Source organism: Cebus imitator, unplaced genomic scaffold (assembly GCF_001604975.1).
Source record: "Cebus imitator isolate Cc_AM_T3 unplaced genomic scaffold, Cebus_imitator-1.0 Scaffold494, whole genome shotgun sequence".
Classification (NCBI taxonomy): domain Eukaryota; kingdom Metazoa; phylum Chordata; class Mammalia; order Primates; family Cebidae; genus Cebus; species Cebus imitator.
In genome coordinates this window covers 1,168,041-1,189,444 of record NW_016107809.1, presented here as the reverse complement: position 1 = coordinate 1,189,444, position 21,404 = coordinate 1,168,041, and the positions used below count along the sequence as shown (strand labels likewise).

General features: G+C 36.9%; 1 protein-coding gene across 7 annotated transcripts in view; it reads right to left on the bottom strand.

The window, feature by feature from the left end:
* STXBP5L (syntaxin binding protein 5 like) overlaps nt 1-21,404 on the bottom strand; it is a 419,550-nt gene that overhangs the window by 187,926 nt on the left and 210,220 nt on the right. For all 7 annotated transcript variants that reach the window (XM_017513535.1, XM_017513534.2, XM_017513536.2 and 4 more), the window contains exon 10: nt 11,073-11,151. In XM_017513535.1, the coding sequence (XP_017369024.1) occupies nt 11,073-11,151 (79 nt within the window). The remainder of the gene's footprint in view (nt 1-11,072; nt 11,152-21,404) is intronic.

Sequence of the window (21,404 nt, the reverse complement as noted above, 5' to 3'; positions counted from 1 at the left end):
TTATTGTATTTTAGGTTTTGGGGTACATGTGAAGAACATGCAAAATTGTTGCATAAGAACACACCTGGCAGTGTGATTTGCTGCCTTCCTCCCCATCACCTACATCTGGCATTTCTCAATTTTCAAGGTCACATAAGTATCTTACTTCAAAGCCAATGATTTTAATTATTATTTTACTCTGCCTTAACTTGAGTTTCTGATTTCTAAAAATATGTTCTCTTCACTTTCATCTCTTCCTCCCTTTGCTTGGCATCATCTGATCATCCATAAAGTCCCATCTCAGGTATCTCCTTGCCAAAGAATTTTCCTGATCTCTCTTCAGGTTCTCCTCCCTACTCCCCTCAAGGCTGGCTTAGGTGCTCTTTTTGTGTGCTCCCATAGCATATCTCTACAAAAGTAACTTCCATGTTGTATAGAAACTACCAGTTTATGTCCTTGCCTCTACTGCTAGAACATAACAAATTCTAAAGCAGGCAGTAATCTCATTTCAGAACATAAAACAAATTACATAGCACAGGGTATATAGTAATAACAAATAAATGTTGTTTTAACTGAATTAAACTGAATACTGTTGAGCATCTCATAGAAATATATTTTTTAAAAGACCTCTGAACAACAAAATAGATGTCATAAAGTCCATGCATATATCCTTTGTCAAGAAAGAACCTCTCAGGCTTTCATATGAATCTATTTGCTCTCATGTTAGAAATTTGACTTTCAAGTTTCTTAGTCTATAGAAAATCAAAGACTAGATAAAATTAGACAAAACAATAAAAATTATAAGAAATCCTCATGCCCCAAAACTGAAGGAAAGAGAAAAGATTTTTAAAAAATACATAAAAGTGAAGCAGAATCTGGGCTGGCAAGATGACTGAATAGGAACAGTTCCAGTCTGCAGCTCCAGGTTAGATCAACGCAGAAGGTGGGTGATTTCTGCATTTCTAAATGAAGTACATGGCTCATCTAGTTGGGACTGGTTAGTAAGTAGATGTAAACCACAGAGGGTGAGCGGAAGCAGGGTGGAGCTTTGCCTCACCCAGGAAGTGCAAAGGGTCAAGGAATTCCCTCCACTAACCAAAGGAAGCCACAAGGGACTGTGCCATGAGGAATGGTGCATTCTGGCCCAGATACTATGCTTTTCTCATGATCTTCACAACCTGTACAGCAGGAGAATGCCTTGGGTGCCTACACCACTAGGACCCTGGGTTTCAAGCACAAAACTGGGCGATCATTTGAGCAGACACTGAGCTAGCTATAGTTTTTTGTTGTTGTTGTTGTTGTTGTTTTCCATACCACAGTGGTATCTGGAATACCAGTAAGACAGAACCATTCACTCTGCTGAAAAAAGGAATAAAACCAGGGAGCCAAGTGGTCTAGCTCAGTGGATCCTACCTTCACAAAGCCCAGCAAGCTAAGATCCACTGGCTTGAAATTCTTGCTGCTAGCACAGCAGTCTGAAGTTGACCTAGGATGCTCAAGGTTGGTGGGGGGAGGGGCCTCTGCCATTACTGAGGCTTGAGTAGGCAGTTTTCCCCTCACAGTATAAACAAAGTCACTGGGAAGTTCAAACTGGACAGAGCCCACCACTGCTCAGCAAAGCCACTGTAATCAGACTGCCTCTCTAGAGTCCTCCTCTCTGGGCAGTACACCTCTGAAAGAAAGGCAGCAGCCCCAGTCAGGGGCTTATAGATCAAACTCCTATCTCCCTGGATCTCCCTGGGACAGAGCACCTGAAGGAAAGGGCGGCTGTGTGTGCAGCTTCTGGAAACTTAAACATTCCTGCCTGCTGGCTCTGAAGAGAGCAGATCTCCCAGGACACTGCTTGAGCTCTGTTAACAGACAGACTGCCTCTTCAAGTGAGACCCTGATGTCTGTGCCTCCTGACTGGGAGACACCTCCCAGCAGAGGTCAAGAAACACCTCAAACAGGAGAGCTCCAGCTGGCATCTGGCAGATGCCCTTCCGGTACAAAGCTTCCAGAGGAAGGAACAGGCAGCACTCTTCACTGTTCTGCAGACTCTGCTGGTGATACCCAGGCAAACAGAGTCTGGAGTGGCCCTCCAAAAAACTCCAGCAGAGGGACCTGTTAGAAGGAAAACTAACAAACAGAAAGGAATACCATCAACATCAACAAAAAGGACATCCAAACAAAAACCCCATCCGAAGGTCACCAACATCAAATATCAAAGGTAGACAAATCCACAAAGATGACAAAACACCAGCACAAAAAAGCTGAAAATACCAAAAACCTGAATGCCTCTTCCCCTGCAAAGAATCACAAGTCCTTGTCAGCAAGGGAACAAAACTGGAGAATGAGTTTGACTAAGACAGAAGTAAGCTTCAGGAGGTGGGTAATAACAAATTCCTATGGGCTAAAAAAGCATGTTCTAACCCAATTCAAGGATGCTAAGAACCTTGAAGAAAAATTAGAGGAATTGCTAACTAGAATAAACAGTTTAGAGAAGAATATAAATGACCTGATGGAGCTGAAAAGCACAGCACAAGAACTTCATGAAATATACACAAGTATCAATAACCAAATTGATCAAGCAGAATAAAGCCTATCAGAGACTGAAGATCAACTTAATGATATAAAGTATGAAGACAAGATTAGAGAAAAAAGATGAAAAGGAAAAAACAAAGCTTCTGAGAAATATGGGACTATGTGAAAAGACCAAACCTATATTTAATTGGTGAACCTGAAAGTGACAGGGAGAAGGAAACCAAGTTGGAAAACACCCTTCAGGATAATATCCTGAAATTAATGTCCCAGTAAAGAGGAGAACTTCCCCAACCTAACAAGACAGGCGAAAATTCAAATTCAGGAAATACAGAGAACACCACAAAGATGATCCTCAAGAAGAGTAACCCCAAGACAAATAATTGTCAGATTCACCAAGGATGACATGAAAGAAAAAATTTTGAGAGCAGCCAGAGAGAAAGGTCGAATCACCCACAAAAGGAAGCTCATCAGACTAACAGTGCATCTCTATGCAGAAACACTACAAGCTAGAAGAGGGTGGGGGCCAATATTCAACACTCTTTTTTGTTTTGTTTTAAAATATTTTACTGCATTTTAGGTTTTGGGGTACATGTGAAGAATATGCAAGATTGTTGCATAGGTACATACATGGCAGTGTGGTTTGCTGCCTTCCTCTCCATCACCAATATCTGGGATTTCTCACCATGTTATCCCTCCCCAACTACCCACCCCCACCTAGTTCCTAGTCCCTAACCTAGTTCCCCCCACACAGACCCCCATGTGTGATACTCCCTTCCCTTTGTCCACGTGTTCTCATTGTTCAACACCCACCTATGAGTAAGAACATGTGGTGTTTCATTTTCTGTTCTTGTGTCAGTTTGCTGAGAATGATGGTTTCCAGGTTCATCCATGTCCCTACAAAGGACACAAACTCATTGATTTTTTATGGCTGCATAGTATTCCATGGTGTATATGGTCCACATTTTCCCTGTGTAGTCTATCATTGATGGCCTTTTTGGTTGGTTCAAAGTCTTTGCTATTGTAAACAGTGCTGCAATGAACATTCGTGCACATGTGTCCTTATAGAACACTTTATACTCCTTTGGATATATACTCAGTAATGGGATTGCTGGGTCAAATGGAATTTCTATTTCCAGGTCCTTGAGGAATCACCACACTGTCTTCCACAATGGTTGAACTAATTTACACTCCTACCAACAGTGTAAAAGTGTTCCTATTTCTCCACTTCCTCTCCAGCATCTGTTGTCTCCAGATTTTTTAATGATTGCCATTCTAACTGCCATGAGATGATATCTCAATGTAGTTTTGATTTGCATATCTCTAATGACCAGTGATCATGAGCATTTTTTCATGTTTGTCTTCTTTTGTAAAGTGTCTGTTCATATTTTTTGCCCACTTTTGAATGGGTTTGTTTTTTTCTTGTAAATCTGTTTTCATTCGTTGTACATTCTGGATATTAGCCCTTTGTCAGATGGGTAGATTACAAAAAAATTTTCCCATTCTGTTAGTTGCTGATTCACTCTAATGACTGTTTCTTTTGCTGTGCAGAAGCTGTGGAGTTTGATTAGGTCCCATTTGTCTATTTTGGCTTTTGTTGCCAATGCTTTTGGTGTTTTAGTCATGAAGTCCCTGCCTATGACTATGTCCTGAACAGTTTTGCCTAGATTTTCTTCTAGGATTTTTATGGTGTTGGGTCTTATGTTTGTCTTTAATCCATCTGGAGTTAATTTTAGTGTAAGGTGTCAGGAAGGGGTCCAGTATCTGCTTTCTGCACATGGCTAGCCAGTTTTCCCAACACCATTTACTAAACAGGGAATCCTTTTCCCATTGCTTGTTTTTCTCAGGTTTGTCAAAGATCATCAGATGGTTGTAGATGTGTGCTGTTGCCTCCAGGCCTCTGTTCTGTTCCATCGGTCTACATCTGTTTTGGTACCAGTACCATGCTGTTTTGATTACTGTAGCCTTCTAGTATAGTTTGAAGTCAGGTAGCATGATGCCTCCAGCTTTGTGCTTTTTGCTTAAAATTGACTTGGCTATGTGGGCTCTCTTTTGGTTTGATTGAAGTTTAAGGTGGTTTTTTCCAGTTCTGTGATGAAGGTCATTGGTAGCTTGATGGGGATAGCATTGAATCTGTAAATTACTTTGGGCAGTATGACCATTTTCACGATATTGATTCTTCCTAACCATGAGCATGGAATGTTTCTCTGTCTGTGATCTCTCTTATTTCATTGAGCAGTGTTTTGTAGTTCTCCTTGAAGAGGTCCTTTACGTTCTTTATTAGTTGTATTACTAGGTATTTTATTCTCTTTGTAGCAATTGTAAATGGCAGTTCATTCTGATTTGGCTCTCTTTAAGTCTGTTATTGGTGTATAGGAATGCCTGTGATTTTTGCACATTGATTTTGTATCCTGAGACTTTGCTGAAGTTGCTTATCAGTTTCAGGAGATTTTGGGCTAGACAGTGCGATCTTCTAAATACACAATCATGTCATCTGCAAATATAGACAATTTGACTTCCACCTTTCCTAATTGAATACCTTTTATTTCTTTTTCTTGCCCGATTGCTCTGGCTAGAACTTCCAATACTATATTTATAGGAGTGGTGAGAGAGGGCATCCTTGTCTAGTGCCAGATTTCAAAGGGAATGCTTCCAGTTTTTGCCCATTCAGTATGATATTGGCTGTGGGTTTGTTGTAAATAGCTTTTATTATTTAGAGATACACTCCGTTAATACCTAGTTTATTGAGAGTTTTTAGCATAAAGGGCTACTGAATTTTGTCAAAGGCCTTCTCTGCATCTATTGAGATGATCATGTCGTTTTTGCCTTTGGTTCTGTTTATGTGGTGAATTACATTTATAGACTTGTGTATCTTGAACCAGCCTTGCATCCCTGGGATGAAGCCTACTTGATCATGGTGGATAAGCTTTTTGATGTGCTGTTGCAATTGATTTGTCAGTATTGTATTGAATATTTCTGCATCTATGTTCATCATGGATATTGGCCTGAAGTTTTCTTTTCTTGTTGAGTCTCTGCTGAGTTTTGGTATCAGGATGATGTTGGTCTCATAAAACGATTTGGGAAGGATTCCCTCTTTTTGTATTGTTTGGAATAGTTTCAGAAGGAATGGTACCAGCTCCTCTTTTGTGTCTGGTAGAATTCGCCTGTGAACCCATCTGGACGTGGGCTTTTTTAGTTGGTAGGCTATTAATTGCTACCTCAACTTCAGCCCTTGTTATTGGTCTATTCAGGGTTTTGACTTCTTCCTGGTTTCGGCTTGGGAGGATACAAGTGTCCAGGAATTTATCCATTTCTTCCAGGTTTACTAGTTTATGTTCATAGAGCTGTTTGTAATAATCTCTGATGGTGGTTTCTAGTTCTGTGGAATCTGTGGTGATATCTCCTTTATTGTTTTTTATTGCATCTATTTGATTATTATCTTTCCTTTTTTATTAATCTGGCTAGTGGTCTGTCTATTTTGTTGATTTTTTCAAAAAACCAGCTCCTGGGATTTACTGACTTTTTGAAGGGTTTTTTTTTTTGTGTGTGTCTCTATCTCCTTCAGTTCTGCTTTGATCTTAGTTATTTCTTGTCTTCTGCTAGCTTTTGAGTTTTTTGTTTGTTTGTTTGTTTTTGTTTTTGTTTTTGAGACGGAGTTTCGCTCTTGTTGCCCAGGCTGGAGTGCAATGGCGTGATCTCAGCTCACTGCAACCTCCGCCTCCTGGGTTCAGGCAATTCTCCTGCCTCAGCCTCCTGAGTAGCTGGGATTACAGGCACGTGCCACCATGCCCAGCTGATTTTTTGTATTTTTAGTAGAGATGGGGTTTCACCTTGTTGACCAGGATGGTCTAGCTTTTGAGTTTTTATGATCTTGCTCCTCTAGCTCTTTCCATTTTTATGACAGGGTGTCGATTTTAGATCTTTCCTTGCTTCTCATGTGGGCACTTAGTGCTATATATTTTCCTCTAGACACTGCTTTAAATGTGTCCCAAAGATTCTGGTATGTTGTGTCTTCATTTCCATTGTTTTTGATGAATATCTTTATATCTGCCTTCATTTCATTATTTATCCAGTCAACCTTCAAGAGCCAGTTGTTCAGATTCCATGAAGTTGTGTGGTTCTGAGTTAGTTTCTGAATTCTGAGTTCTAACTTGATTGCACTGTGGTCTGAGAGACTGTTTGTTATGATTTCCATTGTTTTGCATTTGCTGATGAGTGATTTACTTCCGATTATGTGGTCAATTTTAGAGTAGGTGTGATGTCATGCTGAGAAAAATGTATATTCTGTGGATTTGGTGTGGAGAGTTCTGCAATGTCTAATAGGTTTGCTTGGTCCAGGTCTGAGTTCAAATCCTGGATATCCTTGTTAATTTTCTGTATTGTTGATCTGTCTAATATTGACAGTGGAGTATTAAAGTCTCCCACTATTAATTGTGTGGGAGTCTAAGTCTCTTTGTAAGTTATTAAGGACTTGCTTTATGTATCTGGATGCTCCTGTATTGGGTGTGTATATGTTTAGGATCATTAGCGCTTCTTGTTGCATTGGTCCTTTTACCATTATGTAATGTCCTTCTTTGTCTCTTTTGATCTTTGTTGGTTTAAAGTCTATTTTATCAGTGATGAGAATTGCAACTCCTGCTTTTTTTTGCTCTCCATTTCCTTGGTAAATCTTCCTCCATCCCTTTATTTTGAGCCTATATTTATCCGTGTATGTGACATGGGTTTCCTGGATACAGCACACTGATGGGTTTTAGCTTTTTGTCCAATTTGCCAGTCTGTGTCTTTTGATTGGGGCATTTAGCCCACTTACATTAAGGGTTAATATTGTTATCTGTAAATTTGATCCTGTCATTTTGATGCTAGCTGGTTGTTTTGCCTGTTAGTTGATGCAGCCTCTTCATTGTGTCCATGCTCTTTACCATTTGGTATGTTTTTGGAGTGGCTGGTACTGGTTATTCCTTCTTATGTTTGGTCCTTCTTTCAGGAGCTCTTGTAAAGCAGGTCTGGTGGTGATGAAGTCTCTGAGTAATTGCTTGTTCATACAGGATTTTATTTCTCCTTCACTTATGAAACTTAGTTTGGGTGGATATGAAATTCTAGGTTGAAAGTTCTTTTCTTTAAGGATGTTGAATATTGGCCCCCACTCTCTTCTGTCTTGTAGGGTTTCTGCTGAGAGATCCACTGTTAGTCTGATGGGCTTCCCTTTGTGGGTGACCCAACCTTTCTCTCTGGCTGCCCTTAGCATTTTCTCCTTCATTTAAACCCTAGTGAATTTGAAGATTATATGCCTTGGGGTTGCTCTTCTTGAGGAGTAGCTTTGTCATGTTCTCTGTATTTCCTGGACTAAATATTGGCCTGCCTTGCTAGGTTGGGGAAGTTTTCCTGGATAATATCCTGAAGAGTATTTTCCAGCTTGGATTCATTCTCTCCATCACATTCAGGTACCCCTATCAAACATAGATTAGGTCTTTTCACACAGTCCCATATTTCCTGGAGGCTTTGTTCATTTCTTTTTACTCTTTTCTCTCTAATCTTGCCTTCCCATTTTATTTCATTGAGTTGATTTTCGACCTCTGATACCTTTTCTTCTGCTTGGTCGATTCAGCTATTGAAACTTGTGCATGCTTCATAAAGTTCCCATGTTCTGTTTTTCAGCTCCATCAATTCATTTATATTCCTCTCTGTTTATTCTTGTTAGCATTTCATCAAACCTTTTTTCAAGATTCTTAGTTTCTTTGCATTGGGTTAGAACATGTTCTTTTAGCTCAGAGAAGTTTCTTATTACCCACATTCTGAAGGCTGTTTCTGTCAATTAATCAGACTCATTCTCTATCCAGCCTTGTTCCCTTGCTGGTGCGGAGTTGTGATCCCTTGTAGGAGGAGATGCATTCTGGTTTTGGGTGTTTTCATACTTTTTGCGCTGGTTTCTTCCCATCTTTGTGGATTTATTTACCTGTGGTCTTTGTGGTTGGTGACTTTCAGATGGGGTCTCTGAGTGGACATCCAGTTTGTTGATGATGAAGTTATTTCTTTCTGTTTTTCAGTTTTCCTTCTAACATTCAGGCCCCTCTGCTGTAGCACTGCTCGAGGTCCACTCCAGGCCCTGCTTGCCTGGGGATCACCTGCAGTGGCTGCAGAACAGAAAGGGGTGCTTCTAGTTTCTTTTCCTGCTAGCTTTGTCCCAGAAGGATACCCACCAGATGTCAGTCTGAGCTCTCCTTTATGAAGTGACTCTTTGGTTATATGGGGTCAGGGAGCTGCTTGAGGAGACAGTCTGTTCTTTATAGGAGCTCAAGTGCTGAGCTGTGAGCTCCATTGTTCCATTCAGAGCTGCTGGGCAGGTATGTTTAAGTCTGCTGTAGCAGAACTCATAACCACCTTTTTTTCCCCAGGTGCTCTGTCCTGGGAAGGTAGGGCTTTATTTATAAGCTTCTGTTGTGTTGCTGCTTTTCAGGGTTGCCCTGCCCAGCGAGGAGGCAGCCTAGTCACTTCTGCCAGCAGAGTCTTTGCTGAGCTGCTGTGGGCTCTGCCCAGCTGCCATGTGAACTTCCCTGCAGTCCTGTTTATAGGGGTATAGTCAGAACTGCCTTGGCAGTGGCAGCCCACTTCTGTCATGGTGGATTCTCTCTGTAATGGCAGACTGCCTCAGCAATGGCGGGCTGCCTCAGCAATGGTGGACTGCCTCGGTAGTGGTGGACTGCCTCAGTAATGGCAGATGTCTCTCTCCCTCAGAGCTGGACTGTCCCATGTTCAGCTCTGCTTGCTGTGAAACTCTCGATACAGAGTGTTTCAGATTGCTGGTCTTTGTGGGTATGGGACCAACCAAGCCTGATCACCTGGCTCCCTGCCTCAGATCCCCCCGCTTTTTTTTTTTTCAGTTGAATGGGTGACTCTGTCTCCCAGGCGTTCCAGCCACCACTTCAAAAGATGCCCAGATTTGTGTGAGATTTTATGCGGATGAAAGAGCCACACTCAGGACTTGTGGTTCTTTTCCGCCCAGGAATCTCCTGGGCTGGCTGCCTGTTTCAGTCCCCTTTTTATTAGTTGAATGGGCAACTCTGCCTCCCAGGCATTCCAGTCACCTGTTGAAAAGGTGCCTGCCCAGTTCTGTGTGATTTCTCATGTGGTGACCCACTGTGCCAGCTGAAACAGCCATGCTGGATATTCGTGGCACTTTTACACCCCTGAATCTCCTGGCCTGGCTCCCGGTTTTAGTCCCCTTTTTATCAGTTGAATGGGTGACTCTGTCTCCCAGGCCCTCTAGACACCAGCTGAAATGGTGCCGGGACCCATGTGAGTATTTTGAGTGGAGACCTGCCACACTGGCCAAAACAGCTGCACTGGCAACTTGTGGTGATCATCCACCCAGGAATCTCCTGGTCTGTGGGCAATAAAAATCCTTCTGGAAATGTGGCATCCACTCACCCTCTGTGCTCTCACTAGGAGCTGAAATCCAGAGCTGCTCCTAATCAGCCATCTTGGAGCCCTCCTCAAGAAAAGAATTTTCAACCCAGAATTTTACAACCAGCCTAAGCTTCATAAGTGAATAAAAAATAAAATCCTTTACAAACAAGCAAATGCTGAGAGATTCTGTATCACCAAACCTGCCTTACATGAGCTCCTGAAGGAAGCACTAAATATAGAAAGAAAAAACCAGTATTAGCCACTGCAAAAACATACCAACTTGTAAAGATCGTCAACACTATGAAGAAACTGCATCAACTAATGGGCAAAATAATCAACTAGCATTATAATGACAGGATCAAATTCACACATAACAATATTAACCTTAAATGTAAAAGAGCTCAATGCCCCAATGAATAGACACAGACTGGTAAACTGTATAAAGGGTCAAGACCCATCAATGTGCTGTATTCAGGAGACCCATCTAAATAGCAAAGACACACATAGGTGCAAAATAAAAAATGAAGGAAAGTTTACCAAGCAAATGGAAAGCAAAAAAGCAGGTGTTGCAAGACTAATCTCTTATAAAACAGACTTTAAATCAACAAAGATCAAAAAAGACAAAAGGCATTACATAACGGTAAAGGAATCAATGTAACATACTTTAAATATAATATTTTACTTCATATTTTTTCTTAATTTTCTAATACCAAAATTCAGTACTTTTTATTACATTAATATACATAACTTTCTCTTTCCAACAAACTGTAATCTTCTAACTTCAGAATGTAAGATCTTAATGTGCAGAGACTTGGTTACATATTTAGTTCTTTCACATGCAATATCAGTGGACATATTCCTTCTGCTTAATAAATCCTGCTACTTTTAATATGCATGGCCAAAGTCCTTTACTATTAACATTAGTGTGTATAGTACTTATTTAGATGCTTAAAAGAATTCTCAAGTAATTAACACTTGTAATTTGCAATATCCATAATAATCATCAGGGACACGTCTATTAGACAACAAAAAGTCAGTTATTGTTAATGTAGAGGATCCACTTATATTTATAACTATGTAAAACTGTAAATAATACATTAACATTAAAGATCATCTGCCCTTTTTGTCTGTGCTTCATATCCCTCTTTCCCTAAATTAAAAATGCATACCTGTTTTTGCAGGTCTTGTATTCTACTTTAAGAATTGGTTTACAAGATTCAGATTTTCTTCCTTCTCTCTGACTTTTTCCTAAAGGAAAAACACAAGATTTAATTAAATCTAATTTATATTCATCTGTAAGAATTAAAAAGTTTGAAGGAATTTAAAGATAGAGGAATAATAATGTAAGTGTTTGTCATAATAGGATAAACTCATGTCTATGAATCCTAATATTTTTGTTGAATTTGTAAATAATCTTTAGAGTTGCAATAATTTTCTGCTATATAATTATCTGCAAAATTATATAACTTTTATTACTTTATATTCTTCTCACATAAATCTAATTTCATGTGGAGTTATTTTAATTATGTAAGTTTGAAGACAAAGTAAGTTTAGAATTGAAGACACACACATACATACTTATCTATATAATGAAATGTATTACTATTGCTACGGTTTGAATGTGTTCTCCAAAACGCATGTGTTGGAAACTTAATCCCCAATGCAGCGCTGTTAAGAATAGGATGTTTAAGAGGTGATTAGGTCATGGGGGCTTTGCTCTCATGTATGAATTAAGACAGTTATTATGAGAATGGGTTAGTTATTATGGCAGTGGGTTTCTAATGAAAGGATTAGCTGAGCCCCCTTCCCTCTCTTGCAAATATCTCAACATGTGATATCTTCCACCTTGTTATAACACAGTAAGAAGTCCCTCATCAGATGTTGCCCCTCAATCTTGGATTTTCCAACCTCCAGAATCACAAGCCAAATAAACCTCTATGTTTATGACTAAGACAATGATGACAATCCATACTAGAATCAATATTTTATCTACATGTAAACCCCTTTCATACAGAGAAATACTTGCCATTTAAAGCATATAATGAACTATCACAATCATTCTATTTCCATCAAATACATTTTTTAAAACTTCCATTAGACATTGAACGTAGATACTGTATTTCGTGATTTTTAAAAATCATTTTAATGATGTATTTAGTTTACATAAAACAAAAATGATAATTTCTTATAAGGGACAAGTTGTACTGTTTAGACTCCAAGGATCAAAAAGAGAAGGAAATAGAAGTGAAGCTACTTCTGCATATAGCATGCTTATCTTTCTAGTTATGCTTTCAGTTTATGTCTCATTTTGATTAAATTGGCATGTGCTCTATAATGAAATGCTGTTTCTTTTTACTTTTCGGTGAGTACCCTTATTTACTGATGTATTACCATAGTTGTTTATAGTCACATGTCTATTATGTAGAGAGAAGCTTACATGCACATAGGTTTAAATTTTCAGATTAGCTTCAGAATGACATAAGCAAATCCAAATAGGATATCTAGATAGTTTTATTCAACTTTTTTAAAGGGCAAGGAATTAACAAACAACAAATCAACATCTGCTGCTTGGCATGCTTTCTGAAATTGGTTTTTCTTTATTTTACCCTATGTTGACTAAAGAAGAAACAAATAACATAAAATTGACCACAATCATTCACATTGTACAAAAAAATACCTATCTGTGCCATATGTAAAATAGAATAGCTGACATTATATGTAGATCATGATGCCTTACAAAGAGAAGATTTTTGCTCAGAGACTTGTCTGAAAAATAGTGTTAAGACTGAGAAATAGATGGCTGGAGATTACTGACTTTGATAATGATATGGCAATAGAGAGAAATTAAAAAGTGACACAGCCAGGGAAGAGATTCACTCCCTTAGTTTATATGTCTTTTCTATCTAGCACTTCACTAAATTATCAAACCATTAATTGAACAAACGGTATCCATGCAGTCATTTGTATATATTAAGGCATTTAACTCAATACACATGAGTCATCAATTGATTTCAGTGTAAAAGAATAATTATATAATTACTTGTTTAGCTAACATTTTCCAACAGTTTCCATCTCTAACAGTTTATTCAAGGGAGAGGATTTCTGTGCTTTGATTTTATGTATTGACTGTCAGTAATTGAATCATAATTAAATGTCATGTTTTGTGTAAGAAGATTATCAACAATTACATTTCTTACTATTCCTAACATTCAGAGCACTGTGCCAAGTGTTACGATATTAAAAAACTAAATTCTGGAGGCTTAAAATTCAGTATATTAAAAAATTTAGTAAAAATGACAATAAGAGTTATTATAATGAAATGAGTGATAAGCATAAAGTGCTGTAGAAGTTAAGATTAAAACTGGTTTCATTGACAGGCCAATTTGACTAGATTAAAAGGTTCATGAAGGGAAATTGTGAAAATACTGTTAATGAGGTACAAATAAGCAAATCAACTTATTTGCAATGTAGACAATGGAGAGTTATGAGAAGTTTTCAAGTTAGGGAATGACGAGTGTAAAGCAGTGTTTCAAAAATATTAATGTGACTTCATTTAATAGGGTGTAATAGACTGATGCTGGAAAAACAAGAAGGAGATTATTGCAACAGTACAGAAAATAAAAACCAGAAAAAAAGAATGACAGAATATGAACAATCTCAAAGAAATGTGGAATACCTTTAATCACAAGAATATACATAATCAAAATAACAGAAGAAAAGGAAAGAAAGGAATACCAAAATTTCTTTTAAAATACTGGTTGAAAACTTGCCTAAATTTGATGAAAATATTATCTATGTTTTCAGAAGTTCAATAAACTCCAAATAGGATAAAGAAATCCGTATCCAGACACATCCCAGTAAACAAGGTTAAAAAAAAAAGAAAGAAAAGAAAAAGAAAAACCTTGAAAGCAGCAAGAGAAAAATGACTCCTTGTGTACATAGCAACCCTATTAACAGCTAACTTTCAGAAACAATGGAGGCTGAAAGGCAGTGGAATGTGAAATGACATATTCAAAATAGCAGAAGAAAAAAATCTGTCAAGCAAGAGTCATATGTTAAGCAAAACTGTCTTTCAAAAATAAACAGGAAATAACGATATTTCCAGATGAACAAAAACTGAGAGTTTGTTAATAACAAAGCTATCTTACAAAAAATACTAAAGAAAATTCCTCAGGCTGAAAGAAAGTGACATCAGCAAGTAATTTAAATCCACACAAAGAACAGAGTATCAATAAAGGTATCTAGGTAGATAATTAAAATGGCATAATTGCATCTTTATTCTCCATTCATCTTTTAATGCATTCAAAAACCAATTGTATAAAACAATATGCATACAATTGTATTGTGGAATTGTATATATATTTCCCAATAACAACACAAAGGAGGTGGGTGAGAGTAAAGTTACATTGGAACAAGGAAAAGATACTAGTTAGTAATTTGAATTTACAGCAACCAATGAAGAAAACCAAGAATGACAAGCAAAAATATATTACAGATTCTGTAAATATATACTTGCTGTATATTTTTGTCATTTCCTTAATAAACATATAAGATGTAATAATCATTTAATTTAAACAATGTATTGTTGGATTTGTAGTACATATAGATATAACATGTGTAACAAAAATGGAACAAAAAAAGAAGGGCCAGGCACAGTGGCTCATGCCTGTAATCCCAGCAATTTGGGAGGCCAAGGTGGGTGGATTATCAGAGGTCAAAAGTTCAAGACCACTTGCGCCAACATGGTGAAACCCCATGTCTATTAAAAATACAAAAGTTAGCTAGGCATGGTGGTACATGCCTGTAATCCCAGCTACTTGGGAGGCTGAGACACAAGAACACCTTGAACCCAGGAAGGGGCCAATATTCAACATTCTTAAAGAATTTTCAACACAGAATTTCATATCCAGCCAAACTAAGCATCAAAAGCAGAGAAATAAAATCCTTTCCAGACAGGCAAATGTTGAAAGATTTTGTCACCACCAGGCCTCTCTTACAAGAGCTCCTGAAGGAAGCACTAAATATGGAAAAGAAAAACCGGTACTGGCCACTGCAAAAACACACCAAAATATAAAGACCAATGACACTATGAAGAAACTGCCTTCTATGGTTTAAGTGAGCATTTTAATGTTTCCACTTCATCTCCACTGTTGACTTATCATTTATACTTGAAAAAATTTTAGTGATTGTCCTAGGGCTTAAAATATCCATTTTAAAACTTGTAACTTAAAATGTATCAGTATGCTTGCTTTGTCTCTTGAGACTGTGTGTATTTGCCTTGTCATACACCTCATAAATTTATGTGGAATGTTGAACATGTACAGGACAAGAGATATGGAGATAAATGTTTTTACGCTTAGAGATGAACTAATTTTTTTTTTCTAGTTCTTTAGTGTGAGGGTTAACATTAATCTAGCCAGTAAACTGGGTTTGAAGTTTATTGTTACTATGGTTACCTTTAGTGCACCAAAGCTTCAAATTTCTTGAGAGATATCTGGTATTTAGGGTGTGAGGATTTTTCTCAATATTTATTCCCCAGAGAGCATGTCTCCTACAGTTTGTCCAGTTGTATCTACTGTTATTTTTTCTTGTTACATATCATATAGTTTAAATTTTCGCAAACTGGTGTGTGAATAGTAGATATAATGTTCTCTTATTTGTACTGTGAACACAGTTTTTTTGCGGGATAAGCTTCAAAAGCATTTCTCTTCCTCTTCTGGCAATTGTGCAGGCCTGGCATATATTCTTTCCACTCCTCTAAAGATAGTGTTGTCTGGGGACTTTTTCCTGTTCCCTTTCCCCAGCTGCAGTGAATTTCATCCAGTGCCCTAAATTGACAGTTTTGTTACTCTTCCTCCTCCACAGGCTTTTGTCAGTAGAAGAAATAGAGAACATTTGGCTTTGGCTGCTGTTTACTTTTTCCAGCAAAAACCTTGAAGGAAGCTTTCTCTGGATTTCCTTGTGGTTGCTTGGTAAGGTCATGGAGGACAGTGCTGAAAGAGGGTACAAAGGCTTTATATCTGTAGCCCGAGGGGACTTTATATCTTCATATTAGCTCATATTCACTTTCAGAAATTCATTTAAAATGTTTTGTGAAATATTCCTATTGGCTTTAGTGGTCTCCAACGGTGTTTGCCCTAAGCAAGCAAAGATTCAGGTCTTGTTTCTCCCTAAATGCACCTTTCTCTCCCCAGATTTCAAATTACAGTTGACCCTTCAGTAACATGGGTTTAAACTGCATGGGTCAACTTATGCACAATAAGTTTTCAATAAATACATTGGAAGTTTTTGGAGATTTGAGACAATTTGAAAAAACATACAGACAAACAGTGTTAGTGTAAAAATATCAGAAAAAAAGGAAAAGCTACATCATGAATATGTAGAATATATACAGATACTAGTCTATATTATCATTTACTACCATAGAATATATACAAATCTATCAAAAAGTTAAAATTTATTAAAACCTATAAACACAAATACTTACAGAATATACAGGTGCCATTTGCAGTCAAGAGAAATAAAAAACTGTATTGATGTCGTTTTAAATCGTGACTGTATAAAATTAACTATAGTCCATAGTAGAATGCTGAAATAATTTCACAGCCACCTCCTATTGCTATTGCAGCAGCTGAAGTGTTGCAAATATCTGCCTAAAATTCCATGTGACACTAGTCATCTCTACATAAGCAGTTCATCTCTCCAGCAAATTGCATATCACAATAAAAAGTGATCCTTCTGGTTCTCACATATTTTTCATTGTGTTTCATGCAATACCAAAAACCTTAAATTGCACCACGGCACCCATACAAAGTATCACTAATGATGCTGGAAATGTCCCCAACAAGCAGAAAAGAGTCATGACATTACAAGAAAAAGCTGAATTGCGTGGTACATATTATTATAAATCAAAGTCTGCAGCTGCAGTTGTCCACCATTTCAGACGTGATTCATCTTGTAAAGAAATAACACAAACTTGTGATATTGATAAATACAGTACAGTACTCTAAATGTATTTTCTCTTCCTTATGATTTTCTTTTCTCTAAGTTGCTTAATTGTAAGAATACAGTATATAATACATATAACATACAAAATAGGTATTAATTGATTATGTTATTTGTAAAGCTTCTGGTCAACAGTAGGCTATTAGTTGTTAAGTTTTTGCGAAGTCAAAACTTACAGATTTTTTATTGCATTGGTGGGGAGCTGCTGCCCCTAATGCCCATGTTTTTCAAGAGTCAACTGTAGTTGTTTGCACTACCACCTGAGTTCTCTGATAAGTTTAATAAAAGTTGTTAATTTGCAATTTGTACAGCTTTTTCTTGTTGTTCCTAAAGAAAGAGCAACACTCTTTCTAGCTCTGTATCTAAAAGGTGAAACCCAAACTACCTGTGGCTGTTTTTGATGAGAATTTTTAGCAGCTCAATATCTTTATTCTCTACTTTTTTCTTTCATAACATCTTTTTATGGGGATGGATGCCAACTATTGTTAATTTGAAATGTGTATTCTTTACAGACCAGAATTAACACAGAGAAGCAAGGTTAGTTTAACATATTTCTTAGTTTTAGATCAACTTTTCATTTTGGCAAAATGTAGTTTTGTTAATTATACTTCATTTATGTGTGTGGAAGTGTTGATATATATTCTGATTTTGTGATTTTCTTTTGTTTCTGGAGGATACTTAATTTTCAATGCTTGCTTTCTTCTGTCTCTTTACTACTTGGCCTCCAAGAGTCATATCCTCCTTTATTTCAGAAATGGTATCCTCTGAAGACTGTTAATTCTGGTCTGGCATATTTTTAGGCTCTTTTTTTTTTTCTGAAAAGTTTTATTTTGATACAGAATTAAGGAAATTTTACTAAAAAAAAAAAACCTCTTCTATATCATTTAGCCAAATTGCCTAATTATTTCCACAACTGCCTTGTTGTGGAAAATCACATTCTTCCTCTTTATATACTATTATTTCACTTCTGAGCTATCTGAGAATAAGTTGCAGATATTGTGTCCTTTCATCTCTAAATAAGTCAGAGAAACAAGAGAAAACCCTCTTTGACGAAAAGCTTCCAAAATCCTCAGTCTAAGCCTAGTCTATGCATTTATATCAAGCAATGAGCTTTCAACCCAGTATCATTACACTAAAAGGAAGTTATTAGACACTATGATGAAAAATCAGCAGAAAAAATAAACAGCTTTATACTTTCAATAACGACAGATATTAGAATAGTTAGACCCAGAATATAGAATATGTGCATACGTAATGATTAAAGAATTATTATTCCAAAGACCAAACAATTATTAGATTTGCAAATTATGAATCTGTAAAATTCTAATCTGCAAAATTAACTTTAGAAATAAAAATTACAGAAATTTAAAAAAATGTCTTCTTTGGGGAATGTATATTCAGGTCCTTTATTCATTTTTTTAATGGAGTTATAGAGAGATAGAAAAAGATTAGTGATTGCCTAGGGTTGGAGGAATGGGGATGGAAATGAACTGCTAGTAGGTATGGGGTTTTTTGGGGGTGGTGATGAAAATGATCTAAATTTATTAAATGATTAAAATAATTGTGTTGATAATTGCACAACTATGAATATATTTTTTAAACCATTGAAGTTTATACTTCAAATTGCTGTTGTGAACTATATCTCAATAAGCCTGTTTTTTAAAGAATGAAGTTTAAGCTCTCCAAAGTATAGCAGAAAATTTAAAACAAAATCTATTGCTGTCACTTATCTCTCAGAATTTATAGTTTAACATTCTCTTTTGGAGTCTTTAGATTCCTTACTTTCATGCTTACAATCTCAGGTTAAAAATTTTTTTAAAAAACCTGACATATACAATATTTTATTTATTTCAGTAAGAATCAGTCAGGGCATCAAATCTTCCAAACTGCCTGTAATTAATTATTACTTCTTGTTTAAAAAATTTTCCTATTATGTTCATCTTTGCTACATATTTGCTCATCTGATTTTGAAAGCCCTGTAATTATTTTTCTTTTTTAAAAATTAATTATTAAACCTTAATAAATAATTCTGGGATACATGTGCAGAATGTGCAGGTTTGTTACATAGGTATACATGTGCTATTATGGTTTGCTGCACTCATCAACCCATCATCTAGGTTTCTTTTTTTCCCCCATTTATTTATTTTATTGCATTTTAGGTTTTGGGGTACATGTGAAGAACATGCAAAATTGTTGCATAGGTACACACATGGCAGTGTGATTTGCTGCCTTCCTCCCCATCACCTACATCTGGCATTTCTCCCCTTGCTATCTCTCCCCAGCTCCCCACCCCCCACCGTCCCTCCCCTATTTCCCCCCAACTGACCCCAGTGTGTAGTGCTCCCCTCCCTGTGTCCATGTGTTCTCATTGTTCAACACTCGCCTGTGAGTGAGAACATGTGGTGTTTGATCTTCTGCTCTTCTGTCAGTTTGCTGAGAATGATGGTTTCCAGGTTCATCCATGTCCCTACAAAGGACCCAAACTCATCGTTTTTGATGGCTGCATAATATTAAGCCCTGCATGCATTAGGTATTTGTCCTAATGCCCTCCCTCCCATAGGCCCTCACACCTGACAGGCCCCAGTATGTGATGTTCCCCTCCCTGTGTCCATCTGTGCTCATTGTTCACCTCCCACTTATGAGTGAGAACATTTGGTATTTGGTCTTCTGTTCCTGTGTTAGCTTGCTGAGAATAATGGTTTCCAGCTTCATCCATGTCCCTGCAAAGAATATGAACTCATTCTTTTTATGGCTGCATAGTATTCCACGGTGTATATGTGCCACATTTTCTTTATTATGAGCATTTGTGTTGGTTCCAAGTCTTTGTTATTGTAAATAGAGCTGCAGTAAACGTATGTGTGCATGTTTCTTTATAGAAGAATTGTTTATAATCCTTTGAGTATATACCCAGTATTAGAATTGCTGGGTCAAATGGTATTTCTGGTTCTAGATCCTTGAGGAATTGCCACACTGTCTTCCACAATGGCTAAACTAATTTACACTCCCACCAACAGTAGCATTCCTATTTCTCCACAACCTCTACAGAATCTGCTGTTTCCTTTTTAATGATTGCCATTCTAACTGGAGCGAGATGGTATCCTATTGTGATTTTGATTTGCATTTCTCTAATGTCCAGCGATAATGAGCTTTTTTTCTTATGTTTGTTGGCTGCATAAATGTCTTCTTTGGAGAAGCATCTGTTCATATCCTTTGCCCACTTTTTGATGGGGTTGTTTTCTTTCTTGTAAATTTGTTTAAGTTCCTTGTAGATTCTGGACATTAGCCCTTTGTCAGATGGACAGATGGCAAAAATTTTTTCCCATTCTGTAGGTTGCCTGTTCATTCTGATGATATTTTCTTTTGCTGTGCAGAAACTCTTTAATTAGATCATTTGCTAATTTTGACTTTGGCGATTTTGATTTGCTTTTGGTGCTTTAGTCATGAAGTCTTTGCCCATGCCTATGTCCTGAATGGTATTGCCTAGGTTTTCTTCTAGGGTTTTTATGGTTTTAGGTTTTACATATAAGTCTTTAATTCATTCTGAGTTAATTCTTTTGTAAGGTATAAAGAAGGGCTCCAGTTTCAGTTTTCTGTACATGGTTAGCCAGTTTTCCCAGCACCATTTATTAAATAGGGAATCCTTTCCCCATTGCTTGTTTTTTGTCAGGGAAAACCTTGTAATTATTTTTCCTGGGAACAAATTGAATTTACAAAAAATATGACACAATATATAAAGAGGGAGCAAAATTTAAGCTACTACACATTCCTCATTCAGAAATTATGGAAGGCAGAAGATCATGTAAAGTGTTCATCAACTTAAAATCAAAACACACATGCCCAAACAGTCAGTTCAGAAATCTAAATCCAGGAAAAATGGCCTCCAAAAACGGAAAGCAAAAAAAAAAAAAAAAAAAAAAAAAAAAAAAAAGAATTAAAAAAAAAAAAAAAAAGGTAAAACAAAACAAAAATGAACTTCCAGATAAAGGAATCTTCATGAACTCATTTCCACTAGGCCTATAAGAAAAATTAAATAATGTCTTGTATCTTCAGGAACAAATGAAAATGATAAATAGCAAAGAAAATCAACATCTTTCTAATATTGAATCTACCATGCATACATATGGTATGTTTTTAATTAATTCAAGTTTTCTCTTGTATGTTCCTTATTAGAAATAATACTTCACATGTACGTTAAGGTTTATTGCCATGTATTCTATTGGGTGCTGTGATCTAAAATGGTTCTAGTCATCCATTATATTTTGTTTGTTTTGTGTACAGAATTGTACTATTATATATAATAGTTTTCCTAATTCATTTTTGTGTTGTGTCGTATAATTATATTATGAAAAAGTAACTAAAATTTTGAATACTCTTTTCTTTCCCAATTTATTTATTTTATTGCAATTTAGGTTTGGGGGTACATGTGAAGAACATGCCAAATTGTTGCATAGGTACACACATGGCAGTGTGATTTGCTGCCTTCCTCCCCATCACCT